Source organism: Cygnus atratus, chromosome 11 (genome assembly GCF_013377495.2).
Source record: "Cygnus atratus isolate AKBS03 ecotype Queensland, Australia chromosome 11, CAtr_DNAZoo_HiC_assembly, whole genome shotgun sequence".
Lineage (NCBI taxonomy): Eukaryota > Metazoa > Chordata > Aves > Anseriformes > Anatidae > Cygnus > Cygnus atratus.
The window spans coordinates 5,343,186-5,365,041 of NC_066372.1; the positions used below are offsets into that span (position 1 = coordinate 5,343,186).

The window sequence follows — 21,856 nt, forward strand, 5'->3', positions numbered from 1 at the left end:
CTGAATACAGTAGTATTATAGGTATGCAGGCTAGGGATACTAACTGCTGTACACAACAATGATACTACTGTAAGCTGATTAGGGTGCTACAGTGGCATCTACCTTGGGCTAGTTTTACTACCCGATGTATACTGGTACCGTGGTGGTGGTTTTTTATTTACTTATTTATTTTCAGAGCTAGGCCTAGATCTGAACTGCCTCCAGGTTATTCCCGGACTCCCCTCCTGAGCACTGGGCAGCCTTCCCTCCTGCAGCAGGCCCCCTCTAAACGTGCCTGAGGTGATGGGAGCAGCCGGCGGTGCTGGGCAGGGGCAGGGCAGGGAAGTTCGGACCGATCGCGGCCAGGTGCGGCAGCCCCTGTGTTTCTGGTACCACCCGTGCTGCAGGCTGAGGCTTAGGTGTAAACTGCAGCCAAACGAAAACGGCTGCAGCGCTTCCCCCTCTGCCCGGCTCTGCCTTTCGCCGCCGCTCCGCCGGGCATGGGGAGCCTGGGCCTCGCCCCCCGCCCGCCGCCTCCCGCCGCCATTGGCCGCTGGCAGCCCTCCCCCTGCCTCCCCGGCCTCGCCTCCCTTCGCTTCTCCTCCCCGGGCGAGGCGGGCGGAGTGGGACGGAGCGCAGGGTCGGGCTCCCCCTCCCCGGCGTGTGTGGGCGCCGGGCCCGCAGGCGAGCCGCCCCCACCCGGGCAGCGGGGAGAGGAGAAGGTGGCAGCCGCCCCTCTCCGGCCGGGCCGGGCTGGGCCGTGCCCGCGGGGGTCGCCCCGGTGCCCGGGGCAGCTCCTCCTCCATGACATGAGTCGCGGCTGCCCGGCGTGGGGCGGCGGGAGGCGGCGCCGGCCGGCCTCGCCGTGAGGGGTCCCCTGGAGGATGCCGCTGGGCGGCGGCGGAGGCGGCGGGGGGCCGGCGGCGGGCCCCCCCGGCGGGTCGCGCTCGCTGAGCCCCGCCGCGCTGTCCCGCAGCCTGTCCCGCCTGCGGCAGCACCGCGCCCGCTCGCGGGCCATGCTGGCCTTGGGGGTCACGCAGATGGCGCTCGGCTGCCTCATCGTGGCCGTCAGCTTCGCTGCCCTGGCGCTCACCACCTCGGCCCGCGTCCGCCACTCCTGCCCCTTCTGGGCCGGCTTCTCGGTGAGTCGTGAGGGGCGGTGAGGTGTGGCGAGGTCAGGTGAGGGGGGCGAGCACCGGGCCCAGCGGCAGTGCTGAGGGAGGGCTGCGAGTCCTCCGGAGGGCGAGGTGCCTTCCCCCTACCCCGGCACCGGCGCTTCCGAAATTGTCGCAGCTGTGAGGCGGGGGGGGGGATGGCTCGGCGGGAGCTGCCTTGGCGGCACGGAGCAGCCCGCTGCCGGCTGCCCCCGGGCCGCGCTGAGGGCAGGAGCCGTCGGGCCCTGACATTGCCCCGGCCCCGGGTAGCCCGGCCGTGCCGGCAGGTGCGGGGTGCCGGCGGGACTCTGCTCGGGGAAAGTTCCTGTCACAATGGGGTTGCGAAGACACAGGCGTTTTGTGAGGGGGCAGGTAACCAACTTTGCGATATAACGTAACGTAAACGCTTAATTCATTTCAAGTATGTCTTTTCAGTTCTTTTAACAGACTGGAGTGTTTTCAGTTTTGTGAGCGCTCATTAGAAACCCCAAGTGTTAGATAAGTGATTTGGGTAATGCGCTTTGAAGTGTGTGGCAGAAATGGTGCAATTTCAGAAATCCCTGCTTAATATGTTCAGATACAGCACGTTACTTATTTTTTTCAGGTATTTCAAAACAGAAGAGTAGTTCTGGATTAATTGTTTAGGTATTTTTCTCAGTTTCTCTATGATTTTCTGTAAACTTGAGAAGAAATACCAGTTTTTACTAGTAGCCTTGATATCGTAGTAACTGCATTCTTATGAGTCGGGATTTCTGCAAGATTCGTCATGATGAGGTGTGAATTAAGGATCTGATTCTTACATGTTAATGTGCTAAGAAAACAGCAGAGCTGAGGTAGATTTGGTTTCTTATCTTGACAGACCAAGCTGGAATGTACACAACTGATTGTGTGTTCCAGCAAGCACAGCTTATTCAATGATAGTTTATTTTCCCTTGATCGCATAATGTTTATGAAAAGAGACTTTTGGGGGTTATCAGTATGCTGTGAGGTACGCTGTTCCTCATCTTGCAATTTTGGATACCTTCTGCTTTTCTCTTTGCTATATAAACCACAGAAAAGTATGTTTTCCAATTTGATTTCATGATTGTTATTTGCTTAGCAAAAACAATAGAGAAGAAAGCCATGATTGATGGATGCGTGTGGTGGGAATTGGTGGAAGGCACAAAAAGTAAGGGGAAGTAGTGGAAGACTGCTGGAAAGCCTTATTTCCTTAATTGAAAACTTACCATTTTTATATACAGTTCTGCCTTACAGATTAAATTATCAGATAGGGAGAAGAGCAATACTTCTGTCCAAACCACTTTTTTCTCTCAGTCCTAAGAAATAAGGTAATAATACAGTTGTTTTAAAATATGGTGTGCCCCAAAGAACTTTTGGAGGCTTATTCATTTATACAGTGTTTTCTAAAAGCCTTCTGAGGTATTTAGTGAGTTCAACAAAAATTAACTGTGGTTGCTTACTAATGAAGAATATCAATGTGGAAGAGTGAAGGTGTTAAGGTACCCTCTGGAAAATACAGCTAGAGAAATAACGAAGGATGAGGTAAGTAACTTGAGAGAGCAGTAAATACTAACATAAAGAGTCCTTTTCCTGTTGCCAGGCATAAATGTTCACTCCCTTCAAGCTGCTTTTAGTTTTCCCATTAGAAACAAATAATTGAGTTGTTTGATGGTAAAGTAGCAATCTTAAACTCTTTCTGGTGGTGTGTGTGACACACTGTTGTTTTTACTCATTAGAAATGTACATCCTGCTGTTGGGTAGGCAACATGGGCTCGATAAATGCCTGTGTTGGGCTTGCATGGACTTGCCTTCATAATAGTCTCAAAAACTGCAAGGTGTTTTCTTTAGGTTATTGATCATTATTAATTTGTCTTGGTGTTCTTGATTTGTATATCACAACAATAATATATGATGGGGGAAAAAAAGATTTAATGACACTGTTAAAACCTGTTGCTAGGTGTCTGTTGAACCTGTGGTGTTGGCATATGAGAGGAGATGATGAGCATCGTTAATCACAAGGAATAAGAAACTTGGGCTACATTCTGTGTACCTTCTCTGGAGTTCATGGCGAGGCAGGGCTTTGAAACGGTATGTTCCTGGGTGAAAATGTTGTTCCATATCCAAATGGAAACAATAGCATATTGGACGGCTGAAAAGAGAAACAATTAACAAGAAGGCAAGAGTTTGTTTCTCTGTTCTTTGAACTATTCACAGTAAAATGGCTACTGGTAAGCTCCTGGGGACTCTTGGGCCAGGACAAACCTTGAGATTTCTCATCATCAGTGCACTGGAAAACAGCAGATCCACAGAAGCCAGCAATATTTGTTTCAGGAGGCAAATGAGCTTTTGTTGCTTCTTAGTATGTTGTGTAGCTGTGTGGAACAGTTAGAGTTTACTATGAAAGTTTGGAAGAGATAAGTAGCTTAGTTGAAGTGGGAATTTTCAAGGTCAATTATCCAGTCATTCGTAGCTGCTGAACTTAGTGCATCTCTATTTTAGTTGTATGTTGCAAGTTATTGAAGAAATGAGTTGTGAATTATCATGCTTAATTGGCTATTCTTTCTCAATTCATTTTTCTGCTCGCTCCTGTGCCTTTTGGAATCAAAGGACGGAAGAGATAATAGGGCTCCATAAAGGACGAGCTGTCTGAAAATAGGGATAACAATTTCAGTAGTGTATTTATATAAAAATAAAGTGGAGAATTCTATTTGCACCTGCCTCTCTCTCCCTCTCCCAAAGCTTCCTTTTTTTCTAACTTAACTCTATATAAGTATGGTATACTTCTTAAACAAAGAGCCCTGAAATTGTTGGAGTTGCTATACAGTGCATCAAAGGGTTAAACTTGTTCTTGTGTGTGTGTGTGGCATTTGCATATAGAAATAAGGTTAGTCATGTTTCTTTAGTCTGTGTGATGGTTTTGAGTTTTAAAAAATGTGATATATTGCAGAACTAAATTGTGGTAAATTAGAAACACTGCTCTGAATTACTGGAACATCACTTGTGATGAAAAGTTTTTAGATGGACTGATTTAAAAAATTTACAATATTTTAACAAATTCAGGGTTGATTTTTATTGTATCTAGAGAAAAATTAGAAACTTTTTTATTGTAAGTGCTTCCAGGCACATGTATTTTTTTGCTTGGACAAGGTAAACAGAATGGTAACTTTCGGAGTTCTGATTTTTACGACACTTTGATTTAAACACATAGATGAAGCTATAGCTACAAGCTTGAACTTAATGTCTAATTTATAAAATGAAAGTATACAAGTTTGCCTTTGGTTTTGAGTATCAACTTTCATCCTTTCTAATGCCATCATCATGTGTAACATAGTAAGCAAGTAGTTAGTAAACAGGTAGTTATCCTCATTGTACCATTCTGTTAATCCTGTCACCTATCGAGAGTCTGTATCAACAAAATTATATTAATGTGAGGATATAATTTGTTTACGAGTTTGGTTTCGCTACTGTTTGTAGCAGAAAGGAGCGTTGCTTAGTCTGAGGATTTCAGATAAGCCTTCGTTGTTGGGTGAGGTAGAAAAAACAGGTGCTTTTAAATTGAATGTGTTTTATCCAGAGATGCTGGGGGATAATGAACATGTAGCTTCAATGTCACGTTCACTCTTCATAGAAGAAACTTGTATTTACTTATCTGTATTCGTTATTTTTACGTTTTTAAAAAAGATTTTTGTAGTTGGCCTCCTATAGAAAGACTACCTTTTAGTTAAAAGAAAAATCAAAATTAAAGGTATTATTTTGGCATTGATAGTACACAGCCAATGGTCAGAGTAACTTTATCAATGATAAACGCAAGTACTTATGTCCCCATTATGCATTGCACTGTTTGTTGTTCTAGCATAAAAGTTTAATTGAATGGTTTTCTTCTATTACAGTAGTGAAAGCATTTGTTGGTCAACTACTGAAGTAGGAGGTTTTCAGATTCTGTCTCTGTAAACAACCATCAAGAACATTCTAAGACAAGCTCTTTAAACTAGTGCTTTGAACATCTGGGCAGCATGCTGGCTGCTTTGTTATTCTGAAAATAAGGCTGGTAGTAAGTGGTTTTATTGTATACTGAAAGTAGCAGTGGTTCAAACAAACTTCATCTCTTCATCTTTCCAGGGGTTAATTCCAATACCTTTTGGAAATCTGTGAAAAATGAGATTATAAAAATTGAATGCAGCTATATAGCTAGGTGAGTAGCGTTTATGGAATGTGAGGGGTGAAGGAAGCAAAGGCTCAAGTCCTGTGTTTGTGTCTGTGTGAAGGGAACTGAACCTGACTCACACTTCTCAGGTGATCCTGACTGCCAAGCTACTGCCTTAACTCTTTGCGTTTTTCCCTATGGTGAAAGGCCATTTAAATATTCTGTGGGAAGCTTCGATTTTGATGTTTGTTATCGTAAAGCCAAAATGTATTTAATAAACTCCTAATGCAAATATGGGATCCCCACATGAAAAGTAACTGTTTCCACTTGGTTCCTTCTACAGAAGTGCTGGCAGCTGAGAAGGTATTTAGTTCCTGAAAGGTTGTATCCTGTAAATGATAAGAATCAGGAATATGCATTGGTCAGCTTCTCTCTTAACCCAAATGGATGCCTTTGTACTCCTTTCTGCCTTCACAATTACTTTCTGAAAGAGCAATATTAACTCAAAATGTGTTAGATTTGATTTTTTTTTTTTGGTTTTACAGTACTTTTTAATAGATACTCTTTCATGTGAAATACGTTTTAATTACAAGTCAAGAACAAAAGGGGGCGTCAAAGAAGAGTGTTTCTCAGAGTTGTAGCCACAAATATTTGGTTATAAAGGATGCTTGAAGAAAGTTGTTTTGGGGATTGCGTGGTTATTTAAATGCATCTGAATGTTATAAATTTCATGCTTAAAATAACATTTTAAAAGTAGAACAAGCTAGAAAGCACAATAAAAATGAAGAAATGCCTATAAAATAACAAGCTCATGCCCATGAGTCCACATTATCACTGTGTGCATATAGGAGTTTTCTTAGAGCTGTATCACATGGTGCCTCTGACACGTCTACGACACTGCTACCAGAGAGCCTGCTGCATGGTACCTGGAGAGAATAGTGGGGACTGGAGGAGAGGACAGATGGGATGGCTGGTGCACTTCATTTCCCAGATAACATTGTGCAGGTTGGTTAAAGTGTTGACATCTTTGCCATGTTGCTTCTTAATCAGGAAGGTTGGAAGTGTACCAGGAATGGCTGTCCTTTCAGAAGGACATTAGTAAAGTTGCTGTGGGAGGTAGGATTAAGATTGAATGTACAGGCTGAAGTCCTTCATATGCCCAGCCCTTCATGTTTGTTTTGGCAGAAGAGAATTTAGCCTTTTAGAAGAGTACTTGAAAGCCATACCTCTTGCCTTATTTCAGTTTGTATAACAGGGATTAATCTGGGCCTATTCATTTCCTTAAATTTTTTCCACCTTCCTCATGAAATCAGGTAAGTCATAGATTTGAAATGAAGCTTAACCATCAGACAGTATTTTGGGTTCCCGTGAAATATCATTACAGTATGCAGTAACTAGCAATGATATTAAAAGTATTAGCATCTATTTCTGAAGTTCATGCTTATTCAGTAAATAAGTTCTTGGCTACCTAAGTAGTATAAATAGTCAGTGCAGTTTTTCCTTTGAGTTCTTAAAGAACTCACTGTGATTTGACAGACTAACTCCTGTTAGTATGTAATAATTGTCCTTTGAATGGAAAGGAACCTTTACTGTAAAAGCAGTAGTGACAGTACAAACAATAAAATTTTATACAGATAAGTAAAATCAACATCAAAATGCCATTTTGATGTCTACCAAAGACCGTGTTCTCATGTTTCTTAACCTACATTGTGCGCTTATCTTCCTTCACGTAACTTACTGTGAAGAAAATGTCTGAAAGCCTAAATATCAATCCAGCTATTAGGAAAAGAAATCCCCAGTGACAATGCCTGTCAGTTCTAGATGAGGGTTGTCTATAGTTTTCCAGCATATCCTTCATTTGTTTGTGAATGTAAGGTAATTGGAACAGGGGAGCAAAACCATTTTCTAACATTGAACTTTAGAAGCAGTACATTTCTGCTTACGGAACTAGTATTCAGCACTAGATGCACTGTAGACGTCCTTCCACTTGACAGTTCCCTCTCGTGTCCTGACAGTTTAAAAGCTTCCCTTACAGAATGAATTGTTTGAGGTTAACTTGACGTTTTCTCTGGATCAGCTGTTTTGGTTCCAAAAGTACACAAGTAATTATCTTTAACTGTCTGGTTAATTAACCAATTTTGAAAATCAAAGATAAGTAGTAATGGGCAAAAGAGGAGTCAGACTGAGAAAGGCAGTTACTTTTCAATCTCTAATATTCCTGTAAGAAACGATATTCTTATTTTGGAGGTGGTGGTTATTTTTTTGGTATTCTGACAATTTCTTCCCTTCATCCACAACGGTTATGATTTATATAACATCCATGAAAATAGGTCTGTGAAGAATGGAGTTTTCCCATCTAAAAATGTCTACATCTGGTTAAATCTAGAGGTCCTGGAAAATAGGAATTACTTTGATTTTTTTTGTTTGTTTATAGTTAGGAACTGTATGAGAGTCCCTAAAGAATGTATTTCTTTGCACCCACTGTACTGTAATCAGAAAAAAATCTGATGCGAAATTGAATGCTATACTAAAATGCAGTAATGGGCTATAGTCCGAATTCTAAAAAAAATCAGCCCATGTAGGCCATTTTTTTTTGAGAATTTGGGCTCTGGCCCATTACTGCATTTCAGTAGACATTTGAGATTTTTTTTTTTTAATTTGAGACAGATTTTTAAGTTATATTTCCATAATTTAGGGACATCTGGGAATAATTCTGGTGTCTTGCTTCAGCATGTTAACGGTATAACATTAAAGAATTTAAAACAAAGAATGCCTCCTTTGCCTGTACTATAAGTGCTTCAGAATTAAGTATTTCAGGCAAAAGATTTTTGGGTTGTTGTTGATGTAATCCTCCTCCAGAGTTTTAAGAAAGTAGATTGGACCAATATTAAGAGCATGTTTTTTTGCAAAAGAATTTTGGGTGAAATGGTATAGAAACACTGAAACTGTTGAAATCATTTGGCCAGTAAGTTAACTCTTAAGCAAGCAGTCAGCTGACAAAAGCTGTCAGAAATACCAGCAGCATCTAACAAAGTTACCAGGTGCAGTAAACGTGAGTTCTTACCTGTTAAAAAGATGTTCAACCATGCATCTTGTTTCCCTTGTATGATTTAAGAGCAACCAGACACCGGTTCTGTGTTTTAAGAGTTATATCGACTCTACTTTATAGGCAATCCTACAAGAAACAGAAGCAGATGGATGTGAAGTTCTGACTACCATCACACATGCCATAGAAAGTGCTAAAGGTGAATAAGATGTGAAAGTCTTACAGTGAAAAAATAATATGATCCTTTGTGTTCTGCTTCCAGGAAGCAGAAAATTCAACAGTCATTGTAATTATATTTGTTAAATGCCCACGAGGAGCCTACAGCTTAACAATAATGCACAATTATTAATATAATCAGTAGGCTCTTGTGGAAATAAGAGGTTTGGTGGTATAAATACATAAAATGATGCTTTGTATGAAGTAATTTTTAATTATTTTTTTTCTGAAGAAGATGGATAGTGAATTTCTAATTTTACAAATGTAGCTTTGAAAAAAGGGTACCATGATTTCCTAATTAAACTACCAAGAAATAGGCTGAAAAAGAAAAGGTAGGCTTGTATACTAGAAAAGAGGGAGGGTCTCTAGCAGAAAAAGATACCTGATGTAGCTGTTTTGAAAGTGGATTTCTCAGAAGCAGTCATCAACTTCTTGATAATTTCAGTGCAAAACCATCCAATGTATTTTTAGTTTAAAATCAGTATATTTGGTGTCCGTGAAAGGATGCTTATATCAGTTACCTGGGAGAAATATTTGCTCCCCCAGCTGCTATTTGAAATGCCTCAGGAATGGGAAGATGAGAATATGTACCTTCTCAGACAGGATCACACCTTCTTAGTCCCAAAAGTACTTCCTGAAGAAATGTGCTCCTTCTGTAATCTGCTCCTTCTGTATTTCAACATCTGACAAGTGGTGATCTGTTGTTTTACAAAGCCATAAATAGGCTGTACCATTGGATTACAAGGTTGTACAGATGCGCTGAGGGAGCTGTAATAATCATAATAGTCATGAGTTCTTGACCTTCTTTGTCTGATACAGGAAAACTTTTTCTAGTATAACCTCTCCGTATGTTTTAAAAATAACTAATATGTTACAGAGACAGTGAATTTATTGATTTCAGTGATCTATAGTAAAGCTTAGGGAAAGTATTAACAGATAATGCAAGGAATATTATCATTCAAACCTAGGATTATAATCATAGCATTAGTAGATGTATAGTTTTGCCATTTATAATCCTGTGGGGAATTATAAGTATACAGAAGTAACCTTCTTAAATTTAAAAATAATTTCTGCACAGTCATTTATTTATTGGAGGTTACTAAAACTACGTAAGCTAACAGCTGATCTTTTAAGAGTGGACTGCTCATGGTATTTTTCTCTACAAATTGGAGGTTAATTTTTCAGGCAGAAAGGTTAGTGGGAGCTGGAAAATGCTTTTTCATTATGGAAGAATATCCCATTTTTTGGCTTTCTCGTCAATGACTGTAGCAGTCCCCAGTCCCTGTGTTGAGAATCCAGGATCAATGCATTGCTGATTTTCTCAGGTTGCCTGAGCTTTTAGCTCTTGTCCTGTGCATATGCCTTTTGACGTCATCTTTGGTATCTTTGCGTGTGGTTGTTGACTTTTTGATCTGTTATGTTACTCTTCCTCGGATTAGCATCACATATGTTCTGACCAGTCTGGGCAGGTACTTTTTTTTTTTTAATTATTATTTGTTGTTGATAGTCTGTTCCAGTTGTTAACTATCCCTGTTTTGAAAACCATTTACTTATTTCTTGAAGCATCCCTTTGTACCATTAAACCCTATTATTTCGTCTTCTGTTCTCAGTGGACATTGGAATATGGTTTATTATTTCACAACAACTTCCTGTATACTTGAAGGCAGCTACTGAGTGTCCCTTCAGTCAGTAAATTAAACACCTGCAGTCTTTTTATCATTTTATGTAGATCTCTGATACTTTCCATTGCTGCTCTTTTCATCATTTAGCTCGTTTACTGAAAATGTTGATCAAAGAAAAATCTCTGTAGAATTTTACATGATGATTCTTAACCATTGCTTGCTATCAAATAGTCAAATATGTTTCATGCATAGTTTTTTACCAGTTGTATAATCAACACCAAGGAACACAACTCCCCAAAACATTAACCTTGTGGTTGATCTTAATAAGGATTCTAGCTTAGTTATATGAGAGAGGCAAGAAACATTAGTCATGAAGTTTATTCTGCCAATGAGTGTTGACAAGAAGAATGGGATTCTCTAGGTATCAGAATTGTCTTTTACCAATAGCTTTGTCTATGCATCAGCAGAGATAAAAGGCTGATGTGCAAGTGGCACACTTTTCTAAGGGCATAAAAATGATGTCCTAAATAAAATCAAGCCAGTGAAAAAGCAGTATAGAGAAGATGCTTGCGATAACCAAAATTTTTTGGCACTCTCTTCTCCAAGTTTTAAACAACTTGTTTGTTCAAGAGTATACTAGTGCTACGTGGGCTAGCGAGGTTACTTTTTAAAGTGTAAATGCAGGCTCACATTTGGAAGCTACAAATCACAAGTGTTGTCAGTGATGAAAGGACTGCTAATATAATATCATAGAAACTGCCAGAAGCTCATAAGAGAATTGTAAAAGAGCGATTGCATACTAAATAACATTATTCTCATACGCTGTAACTTCAACTGTCCAAAAAATATAAATACAAATTTGCTGATAGATTTTTTCCAGTTGCTAGTCTCAATTGGCCCACAGAAGCAGAATCTCATTGTTTTTATCAAAGTTTTCATTTGATAAAAATCTAAATTCATGCATCAAGGATGGGGAAAAAGTACATGTAGATAGCATTAAACATCTTATTGACATTATAATTACGTCACACCAAACCCAAACATGTAAATTAACAGCACAAGTGAAAATAATATGAACTCTAAAAGAACAGTAAAAGCTATTTTTTTCATGATGTGTATGTTGTTTGTTCATGGACACAAGCTGTATTACTCTTCATAGTTGCAGATGGTGAAATCTGAGATTTACTGGTATAAAAGGCATTTTGAGTGTGTTTTTCTTTTTTTTTTTTTTTTTCCTCCTGTCTTCAGACCACTGGCCTGCGCGAATTAACCTGATGGTGTATAACTGTCTGGGCAGCAGCAGTAGCTTAGCAACACCAGCTAGTGCTGATGCCAAAGAACAGTCTTGGCTTTCATCGTTTTTAAATGCCAGCTGGTCCTTCAATAGTCTTTCTATATTTAGAGATTCATTGATAGGCACATTTTGCCTTCTAGGCCTAGGTTGGGTTTTACCTTCAAATTAGTTGGTAAAGAAACTGGGGAGACCAGAAGCCTTTAACAGTAGGCATCAATGTAAGACACAGGATTTAGGAAAGGGGTGTTATAAGCATAAATCCCTAAGCGAATACCTGTGGTACTTGGAGGCAGGGAGTACAGAGAAACCTTCCTTGTGACGTATTCACTGTAAGTGCACAAGCAGAACTGCTTACAGGTACTAAAGGAGCAGTAAATTGCATTCTGAGAATGGCAAGGTTTTCTAAGCATAATTTCTTAGTAATAGTGTCTGAAAACTCTGTGTGTGTTCTTGAAATAAACAATTTTGTAAGGAAATTTAATATTACAAATACGGATGCACATTCTGTATATGTAAGTAAAACATCAAGAATTGAATACATTTTTATGACAGAAAGCATAAAGTTGTCGAAATGTAGACCTGAAATGCACTTTAACAGCTCATGTGTTCTGTCTTTACTGTGAGATCCGTCTGTATCTGCAGCATTCCTCATGAGTTCAGTTTAGGTATTCCCAAATTTGTGGAATAAAGCAAACTTTGTAAACTGTTAGTGAACTGCTGAAAGAGCTTACCTATTTCTGTGCTAATAGCAGTCTCATATGCTACCTATGTATATCCTAGTTTAGATCTTTGCTGCAAGTTAAGCCTGATCTTTTGACTCAATCTTGGTGGACACAAAGCAAGCAATTTTTGTTTTTTTTATAACCTACAAGAAAACTTCCACTAGCCTTTAACCTGATGTAAACAAAACCATGTCTGTCTAGCGTTACTTATAAATCATATTTTCTAGGTGTTATGCCACCTTTGGACTGGAACCTGGATTTTCTCTATAGTAGCTGGGCATATTTAATACAATCAGATGGATCTGATGGGAGAGTTTTTTTTTTTTTTTTGCTGAGACTTCAAAATGATCAAGGGACTGGAGCCCCTCTGCTCTGAAGACAGGCTGAGGGAGCAGGGGCCGTTCAGCCTGGAGAAGAGAAGGCTACAGGGAGACCTTATAGTGGCCTTCAGTACCTAAAGGGGGCTGCAGGAAAGCTGGGGAGGGACTCCGTGTCAGGGGGTGTAGTGATAGGACAAAGGGTAACAGCTTTAAACTAAAAGAGGGGAGATTTAGATTAGATATTAGGAAGAAATTCTTTACTCTGAGGTGCTTCTCAGCAGCACCTGGTTACTCTGGTCCTGTTGGCCCACACTAATTGTCAGTGTAAACATCGTTCTTATGAGTATTGTGTTTTAGCAAGCTGTACTATACTGATCTCACATAGATTTGCTTGTTTTTCTTTTTTTTTTTAAACCTTTAGCTGGTAGGTAGTCATTTGGATGTCGTTTGTGCCACCTCTTTGTGTTCTGTGAGTTCCCGTGGGCCCTGCTTCGAATGACTCACCTCAGTATTCTTGCCGTATTCTGATTCACATTCCTACCCTGGATTTGTTAATTGTATTAAATATCTGGTCATACCTCTCATATATGGAAAAAGCCAAGATGTTTTTAATTTAAAAAAAAAAAAAAAAAGGCTAGTGAGCTTTCATGGAAGGAACTTCCCTGTTATCTAATGGACTAGTATTTTTTCTAGAACAAACCTTTCATGTCCCTTTTTAGTTTTAGCCAGTTTTTTTAGCCTTTCCCAGCCCTCTAGGAGTTGTGCTGTCTGCAGCTCATTAGAGCTGCCCTCAGTAACACGTGTAACAGCTGTCATTGGAAGGACTTCTGATAACAGGTAGATGGGACGCTTCGTGGCTGCAGATTTGCTAGTTATGAATACTTGTATGTGTTCTGGTTCTGTTTTTTCTGTTGTTCCTATGAGTAATTACTATACCTGTGCTTGGAGAAAAGGACTCTTTCTCTCCTGTTTGTATAATACTTCTAAATAACTTCATGAATTTGAAGCTGGAACCGTGGAACTCAACTCATGTGTGACTTAACCTGTAGCAGAAAATGACTTTATTTAATATTTTTCTAGTCAAAAGCCCTTTGTTTTGATGTTAAAGGTATTTGGTGTGCAGTAGAGAATAAACTACAGCCTTTTGCTAAAGGATAAGCAGTATTACAAATGTGTGTATACATATATATTTGCATACACACTCATAGTTTGTGATTTTCAGGATACAGAAAAATGCAGGTTGAGATTTCAAAATAGGAGAATTAAGTATGTGATCTCCTTTCATTGTTCAATCTTATTTTCTTCATCTGCTTGAAAAAATACTAGACTTAGGAGTAAATTGCAACTGAAGTCAAAATTTGAAAAGTTAGTAGTTTTTCCTTTGGAAGGTGGAGGTGGGCTTGGTTGCTTAAAAACTGACAAACCATAACAGCATACAGAAAGACAGTTCACTTGCCTCTCTGAAGGATGACTAAATGCATGGAAAAAAAAAACCATGTTTTTAGTCTTCAAATATTGACACTGAATTCTAATAAAGCACTAAATGTGATGTCCTGTACAGACTGACTCATTAAAATGCTCAGTACGAAGGCTTAGCTATAGCTCAGGCTTTCTTTACTGTTAAAAGTATAAAAGTACTTCCTACACACTGCAAAGAAGTAAGGATTGGTGATCAATTAGAAAAAAATGGGTATTGAGAGGTTGTATATTTGGGGAACATTAAATCGTGTAAGTGACTTTGTTCTGTGTAGGGAGAGCTGAAAGTATTAAAGAGTGACAGTGACATTGAAAGACCAAATTCTAGAGGTTTTTCACAATTACTAGTGCTTTAAATGCATGCTGCTTAGGTCTCAAGGATGTCTATATGGAGGCTGCTTTTGCCAGTGAAATGACAAAAGAGTGCAATAATGTTGGTAGGTAACCTATCTATAAGAGAACATGTTTGTTGAAAGAAAGAGTTGTAGCAGGGCGTTGGTAGCTTTTTAGATGGATGCTTTTTAACTGTCTCATTTGAGGAATAAAGCTTCCCTCACTGACGGACTCTTAGAGATCATGAGGTAGAAAAAGACTGGGTTTCTTTGGCTTACCCAAGTTGTAAATCAAGTAACTGAGCTTTCCAGTCCTGGCTCAAGTCATTCTGTTACTTCCTACAGAACTGGTGGATAGATGAGAAAATATTTAAGAATATTGCAAGCTGCTTTTCCTTTGAGTATCTGCCAGCCCGGATTGGTACACATTTTGTCATCCTGGCTGAAAACTGCTAGGTAGGAAGTTAACTACCAAATTCAAAATCTTGTGCATGTCAAAATGGCAGTGCAGCAGGTTGTAGGGTTTAGAAGCTGTACAATGCATGTGGTAGCTGCGGTGTCACAGTTCTTTATCACAAAGATTGATTGTCTGAGTATTTATAATCTTTCTTTCGGGAAGCAAGACTAACTTAAGCAGGGAGGAAAACAACTCTAATATGGGAACATGAAATTAAGTGAGGATGGATTTCTTGTGCACAGGCAGTACCAGATACTGGCTTTTAACTGTCTGCCATTTTTCAGCGAGACATTTTAAAGCAATTAACTTTTTATGTGAGTTTACGATCAGTGGGATAACAAGAAATCATGGATCCTGGAGCACAGTGCATTGCATACTGAAACATGTGGGCCTGGTTTGGCACCATGTGCCACCAGAATAATTTTTTTGTTGGAAGATGTCGCTTTTTAAAACACATCTCTGGTGCCTGTGCCCTGCTGAAACTGGTGTGGCACCTTGTGAGTGGGCTCGGTGTTTTTTTTGACAGACGGAGTTGAATATTGTCATGCCAAAAAAAAAAAAAAAGTATAGTTTGTAAATCCAGCCTAGGGGTAGCAGATCACAGAAATGAAGGCTTCTGTTCCTTTCATTAAATTAATATTTTGCTACTGTCACTCAGGGATTGTTTTAATATGCCATCATTAATGTTATATTTTGAGCTTTCTGAAATGCTTTACAAACACCATATTATTCATCTGGTGCCGGAGTGTAAAGACTTTACAATGTAATTTAGCAGTGATTTGTCAGGTCCTTGGAATACCACATGAAGCAATTGAGATCAGGAGTAAAATACCAAGTCTGTTTAAAACAGTCAAGTGACACTGAAGTCCTTTACAGGAGCTTGGCTAGTGGCCTGTCAACTAGACTTAGTCTGTGACACCAAAGTTTTACAGTTGTATGTTGTTTTGCTTTTGATTTAGATGTAAACTGACACCAATGTTCTGAAGACATATTCCCTATTTCTGTGGAGTTCTGCCATTGATTCCATGGGAAACACCATGCAGTAAAAACACAGCTTACTATATAGAATGTTCTAAGCAACCTTTCCCAATGCAATCTCTTCGGTCTGCAAAGACTGGTAAGGTCTTAGATCATGAAGCTCAAAAGCAGAGAGTGACTTTGTACAAGTAACGTGTTTGCTGTAAGGCAGTTAATATTTGGTCTTTATAAGGTAACTTGTGGAGAGGAAATAAAACCCTTTCTAATTTTCTGTCTTTTATCTGCTCAATAATTGGTTTATGAAAACAAAGCTTTCATCTTGTGAGTTATCTGAAAAACAAAAAGAACTTTGCAGTGTTTATTAATCTGCGTATATTGATAGGAGTGATGTTGCCTCAATGCATCTTGTAGGAAATACTTCTGAGTCAATCAGTGCAACCTCATTTTTTATGTAATGAGACATGATTCTCATTTCCTGAGGAAGCAAGGATGTAAGAATGTCTTTCTGAGTTGATTTCAGCATAAATACTATTGTGTATCAGCTCCTCTGCTGGGTGGCTCAGCTAAATACAGGAACAGAAACATTTCCTTTATAAGGCAGCAGCCTGCGTTGTGCTTCCCAAGTCAGACTGAGAGGCCTGCTGTTGCTATGTGTCCAGGTCACTTTTTCACATCTCTTTGTTCACTGTTCTTGTTAGCTTGGTGAACTTCTTAAAAAAAAAAAAAAAAAAAAAAAAAAAAAAAAAAAAAAGAAAAGAAAAAAATCTTCTCCCGCACCTAAAATTTCTGTAGAATCTGCCCCAAGAAGATCAAATTCTTTGTAGTGCAATGTGTAATCTGTATACTAACAGAAAATGTAACAGGATTCTGACATTACAGGAGAGATCACCCCTGAAAGATTTGTTTTAAATCAGTAACTGTACTACTCACTATTCTCTTTGTGTGTGTGTGTGTGTATCCTTTCAGAAGAAAAAAAAAAATTTTAAAAATATTATGAGTAAGTTAAAAACTGCAGCTAACTTAGTCTGTTGGTTACATAGTGGATTCCTGCAAGCAGTCTCTGGCTTTGCATGGTCACCCTGAGTTCTCCCAGGTGGATGCTGAGAGGACACGAGTGCCAGCAAATAGCAGGACTGTTGCTGATTACCTTACTTATAATTACAATCACAGGATATTTAAATTTCAATTTATTGTTTGATTGAGGATTCAGCTACTCTGTTTTTTTTATATTTTGGTACTTCTACAATATCTCATTTTCTATGTAGAAGGTAAGATCTTCAAAACAGAGGTCACCATAGTAAAACTTGAAATGAAAAATATAGCAAAAGGTCAGAATTGAGTGTTTTCATATGGTGTTTTGGAGAATTGTGCCACAAAAATATATATTGTATTACAGTTAGATCAATACTTCAAAAAGTATATTATTTTTGCCTGTATTTTTCAGGTAAGTTTGTAAGTTAGAAGGAAAATATGTGAGGTCATCCAAGCAGGCATACCATCTTTTTGTCAGAGAAAATAGTAGCTACAGTTTGTGCACTGTCCTGCTTCTGAACCTTAAATGTGTTTATTTTGCTTTTTTTTGATTGTATCTGAGGAGGAAATTGTCTATTTTTGCGGTCAGTGTTTGGGTGTTGCAAGAAGAGAGTGAGAGGCTGTTGTCTCACTCATCAGTGACTGTACATGTTTCTGCATAGCACACCAGTGCTGCCCATGTTTGTGTACACATAGGTGTAGCTGGTATTGTAAGTGAATGTCAGTGATAGCAATTTTTACCTTAAAATGTGGAGTAGGCTTCTGTATTTTAACAGTTTAAAAAGAACACCAAATGCGATGAAAGTAGTAGTTACTGCTCAGACATGATGTGTACGGTGTAAACAGGAAAATTAATGTTGTAAGAATTAAAAGCTCTAGGGATCTGAGTACTGAGCTGCAGTAAGGGACACACAAGTAAAAGGGAAGGCTGCTGCAGGGGTAGAGGGTATTGTAGGGGCTGCGCTGGGCACTCAGGGCTACTTGAAGACTGAAGGTGATTATTCTGGGGTCAGAGGGATCTCTTGAGGATGGCGTGGTTCAGGTAGCAAATGTGGAAAGGTTAATGTTTGCTTTTTGACTTAATATTTGAGATGTTCTTTCATTTCTTGTCAGTGTCCTTTTCAACACAAAACATGTTAAAAACCATACCTTGCAGAAGTAGTTATAAAAATTTGTACAGTTGCTGATTAATAATACTATTTTTTAATAGTATTTTAAGATGTTTTTGGAGAATGAATAGGGTACTTGAGCCTGTGGCATGTTTGAAGGATTTTTATTTTCATTATTTCTTTTAACAAACTGTCCTAAGAAGCTTGGAAGACAAAGCTATTTAACAGTTCCCTTCCCTCAGCCAAATGAGAATAAAACATTTTATGTACGAAGCGAGATCGTACAACGATCGTACACCAGCTCCGAATCTAGTACTCTGAGCCTACCATGCCCCTGACAGCGGGGGCAAGGACATTGTGGAGTGGCCCAAGAGGTAACTTCGAAGCAGCTGTAGGTAGGAGGGAAGAAGAGACAAGGTAGCCAGTCTTTTAGGATCTTCCTTAGGGTGGGGGATAAACAGTGATGGTCTCCATCTCCTGACCTAGCTGTCCCTGATACCCAGAGCCTGCAGGTATCCAAAGCATCGGGATTTTCTGTCCCTCAGTCAGCATCTCCTGATGTTCTAGCTCTCAGAGAACTTGTCTTCCAGTAGCGTCTTCTACCTCCAGTTACCTATAGACCTACTTACTCAAACTGCTGTCCCCCCATCTCAGCTCAGTTTCACTTAAATCTCTTGCTCCTCCTTCCTCTTTGCACAAACCAAGAGGATCATACTTCTAAACTCTCTTCTGCTTCAGACTACTAAACTGCTCTGCAGCAATTTTCCCCACTTTTTCCTGTTGTGTTCTCTGACTGTTGACAGTCTGCTCGGGTGAAGCCTTCTCATTGGGAATGGCAGCTGGCTAGCTCTGCCCTCCTACCTGGCTTTTTTTTTTGTTGTTGTTTTTTAATATATATATTGATTTTTCTTCTGGTAGGAGTAAACCAAAGGGACTCAAGAGGCGCGCTCCGTTTAGCAAAAAGCCTACCTTTTGGAACTTTGCCAAAAAGCACCACGTAGCTGGGGAAAGCAAGAGGATTAGTGATGTGAGAAAAGTCATAACTGCTGTGGCTGATGATTATTTTTTGACATTTGCTTTTTATATTTGAAATAAAGTTAGAAAATTAAACTGCAGCCTATGAAGTTATATGTTAATTGTTCTGGCTGCCTGAGAGTTACATGCTGGTACCTGTGGTGAGAAGAGTGCTTTGGCATATGACTGAGCAGAAGGAGCTGTTCTGCTGCATTACTAATGTATTAGCAATGAATGAATCAGAAAATTATAAAGTTCTATTTCTGAGCTGAGATTTTGTCCCCAGTGACGGTGCTCTAAAATTTGAGTTTAAGATGAGGTAGCCATTTTAACATCCTTCAGGAGATTGTAGATAACATTCGTAGGATTTCTTGAAAAACAGAAAACCTTGGACTGGGTCAAGATGATGTTCTACAGCCTGCTGATGCCATCTGTGTTCCTGAAATCCAGAACTTTAAAAGCCAGCTCGTAATGGGCATCCAGGAATGAGGGGGGCAGAGCACAAACTGTTGTCAGTGGTTTCAGAACTATTTGCACAGTTCAAGGGGAATGTTGGAAATGAGTATTTTTGGATTTTACTTTGTGACGGACAGTATTCTCTAGGTCTTACGAATACATCACGCATTCCAATTAAAAGGCAGTATGCTGTAAGTCAAGCTTGAATTTATTTTATTGGTGTCTCGGTGCTGTTCACAAATTGTGTTGAATTTTACTTATCCTTCTTATAACAAATTACTCTGCCTTCTTTTAAACTTTAGGAATGAAAGGCTCTGTTTAATAATTACAGCTTTGATTTGTACAGAATTGCTGCTCAGGGAAAGATTCCTGTGGTTCCGAGCAACACCTCCTCATGTGAACAGACTCTCTGTCTGTTAAAATAATATGTGCTCATGAAAATATAAATTTCCATAGAGATGTGAGCTCTAATATGCAGCTAAATAATACAGTTGCAAGTTAATGGTTTGGTTTCTTGAGCATTAAATAAATGACAGAGAAGCAAATGTAAAGACCAGGTATGAGAAGAGGTATGAGTTTACGTGAAACATGAACAACATATTTAGTTTAACTTCTGTGAAAGATTAAGAATGAAAGTAGGATATGTTTTAGAACTTCTTTGACTTTGTCATTTTGTATTAGTTTTGGATTACTTAGTGAAAATAGTGAATGCAATAGTATTTTGAAAATACCTGGCATTTATATCTTTTCCATATTAGCACAATTGATCCCTGCTCCACCACCTTGTGGTGGTGTTGATGGTTTTTGTGTTTCACAGTGGGCCATTCAGAAAACTTGAGATATGGAAAATATAGTCTCTTAGTCTACTTTTGATTTCTGGTATGTGTTGTTACGAACCTTTCAAAGGGGAGGTTAGCTCCTAGTGTCGCATGAGTTTCTGTGTTGCTAATACAATTGGTGAACCAATGACCCTTAGAATATGCAGCAGATACCCTAGCTTGCAGCTTACAGCATTTCATTATAATTAAGGAAATGCTTAAGTAGCTTTAGGAGACTGCCTTTCTTATCTGGCTATATTAATAATGCTTGAAGTATTATTACTAGCAATAACATTGAAACAAAGTTCAAATACAATATGTGCTTCCAGTTATTGAGTATTGAGTGTTGACTACTGGTAGTTTACATTGTTTTTCCAAAAATGTATATCTAAGCTCTTCAGATTCGCCCTTAAAATTAAAACTACAGTCATCCAGAATGAAAAACTAAGGGATTCACTAGAATTGAGGTAACATATACGTTAGTATTCCTTCTACAGTTTAGCTGAATTTTGACATTTCCAGTATTTATTTTAAATAAATTTTATTTCCAGAATATGCTTTTTTATAATCTAGCAAGTAAAGCAAAACAAATGAATTTGTTAGAACTCATCTAATCTGATACTGAGATGTGTGCAACCTTGAAAGTTTACTGTCTAATTAAGTTATATTATTCAACAAGCTCTTTTGAATTATTTGGCTCAGACTTACAGTACTGAAAGCAGAAATGATTCATATATATCAGCTTGCAACTTCGATTTACCCTGGTTTGAGAGAGAACCACAATTTGAACATTATTTGCTTTAGTAAATGTCTGTTGGGTAGGAAAATAGTGCTTTGTGCATTTAATGTGCATGATTCAGAATGATTAAGCTTGTCTGCTGCTTTCCAAACTTGAAGCCTAGGCAGCAGATTCTGAACCAGGCTGTATGTCACCAAGGTCTTGAATCAATTACGCAATCTTTGACAATTTGAATAGGATTTGATACCAAATTGACTAGTAAAGTTTTTGTGATTTGCTGAAAACAAGAAATCCAACTTTTCTGAAAAGTGGAGTAGGCACATTTTGAAGTTGCTTAATGCTGAAGACAGTAAAGTAAGTCAGCTTTGCAGTATTTGCACCAAAAGAAAACCAACACACCTTGATGGGACTGTTTCTGATTTTTTTTCTTTTCTAATTTTAATAGTTATGATGTTGCTTTTACTTTTAATGATCTTTTAAAAATTGGATCACAATGTTTAATGACATTTCTTTTAAAGTCTGTGCAATTCTGCAAGTCTAGATTAATGAGTCATTCTCACTCAACTGCAGAACTGGATATTTAGGACAACTGTATGTGCCAGGCTCATAGGTTTTCTGCCTTTACCACTATTGCCCCAATGTTTTTCATGCCCCATTTCGGAGTCACTGTCTACTGCAGAGCTCCTTGTTTAAGCAGTTAGGTACTTTTACTCTTTTGTATTTGGGGATAACAAACAAACAAACAAACGCACATCACTGTTGATTGACAATGCTGTATGCTTCCTGTCCTGATACCTACTTTGTTTTGCTACTGTTACTGATTTCTGTGTCCCTTAAGATAGGAAATATGATTGGAAGTCTGGTGGGTCAGAAGGAAGAGACAGGAGAGTGCTGCCTATTTCTTCTTGCTATGAACACAAGGAACAATTTTGCTTCTTATCATGTTCC

General features: G+C 39.0%; 1 protein-coding gene across 5 annotated transcripts in view; it reads left to right on the forward strand.

Moving 5' to 3' along the window:
* The first annotated feature begins 592 nt into the window (after window positions 1–592).
* Window positions 593–21,856, forward strand: part of ENTREP2 (endosomal transmembrane epsin interactor 2) — a 137,959-nt gene continuing 116,695 nt past the window's right edge. For all 5 annotated transcript variants that reach the window (XM_035553867.2, XM_035553864.2, XM_035553865.2 and 2 more), the window contains exon 1: window positions 593–1,121. In XM_035553867.2, the coding sequence (XP_035409760.1) occupies window positions 864–1,121 (258 nt within the window). In that variant the 5' untranslated portion in view covers window positions 593–863. The remainder of the gene's footprint in view (window positions 1,122–21,856) is intronic.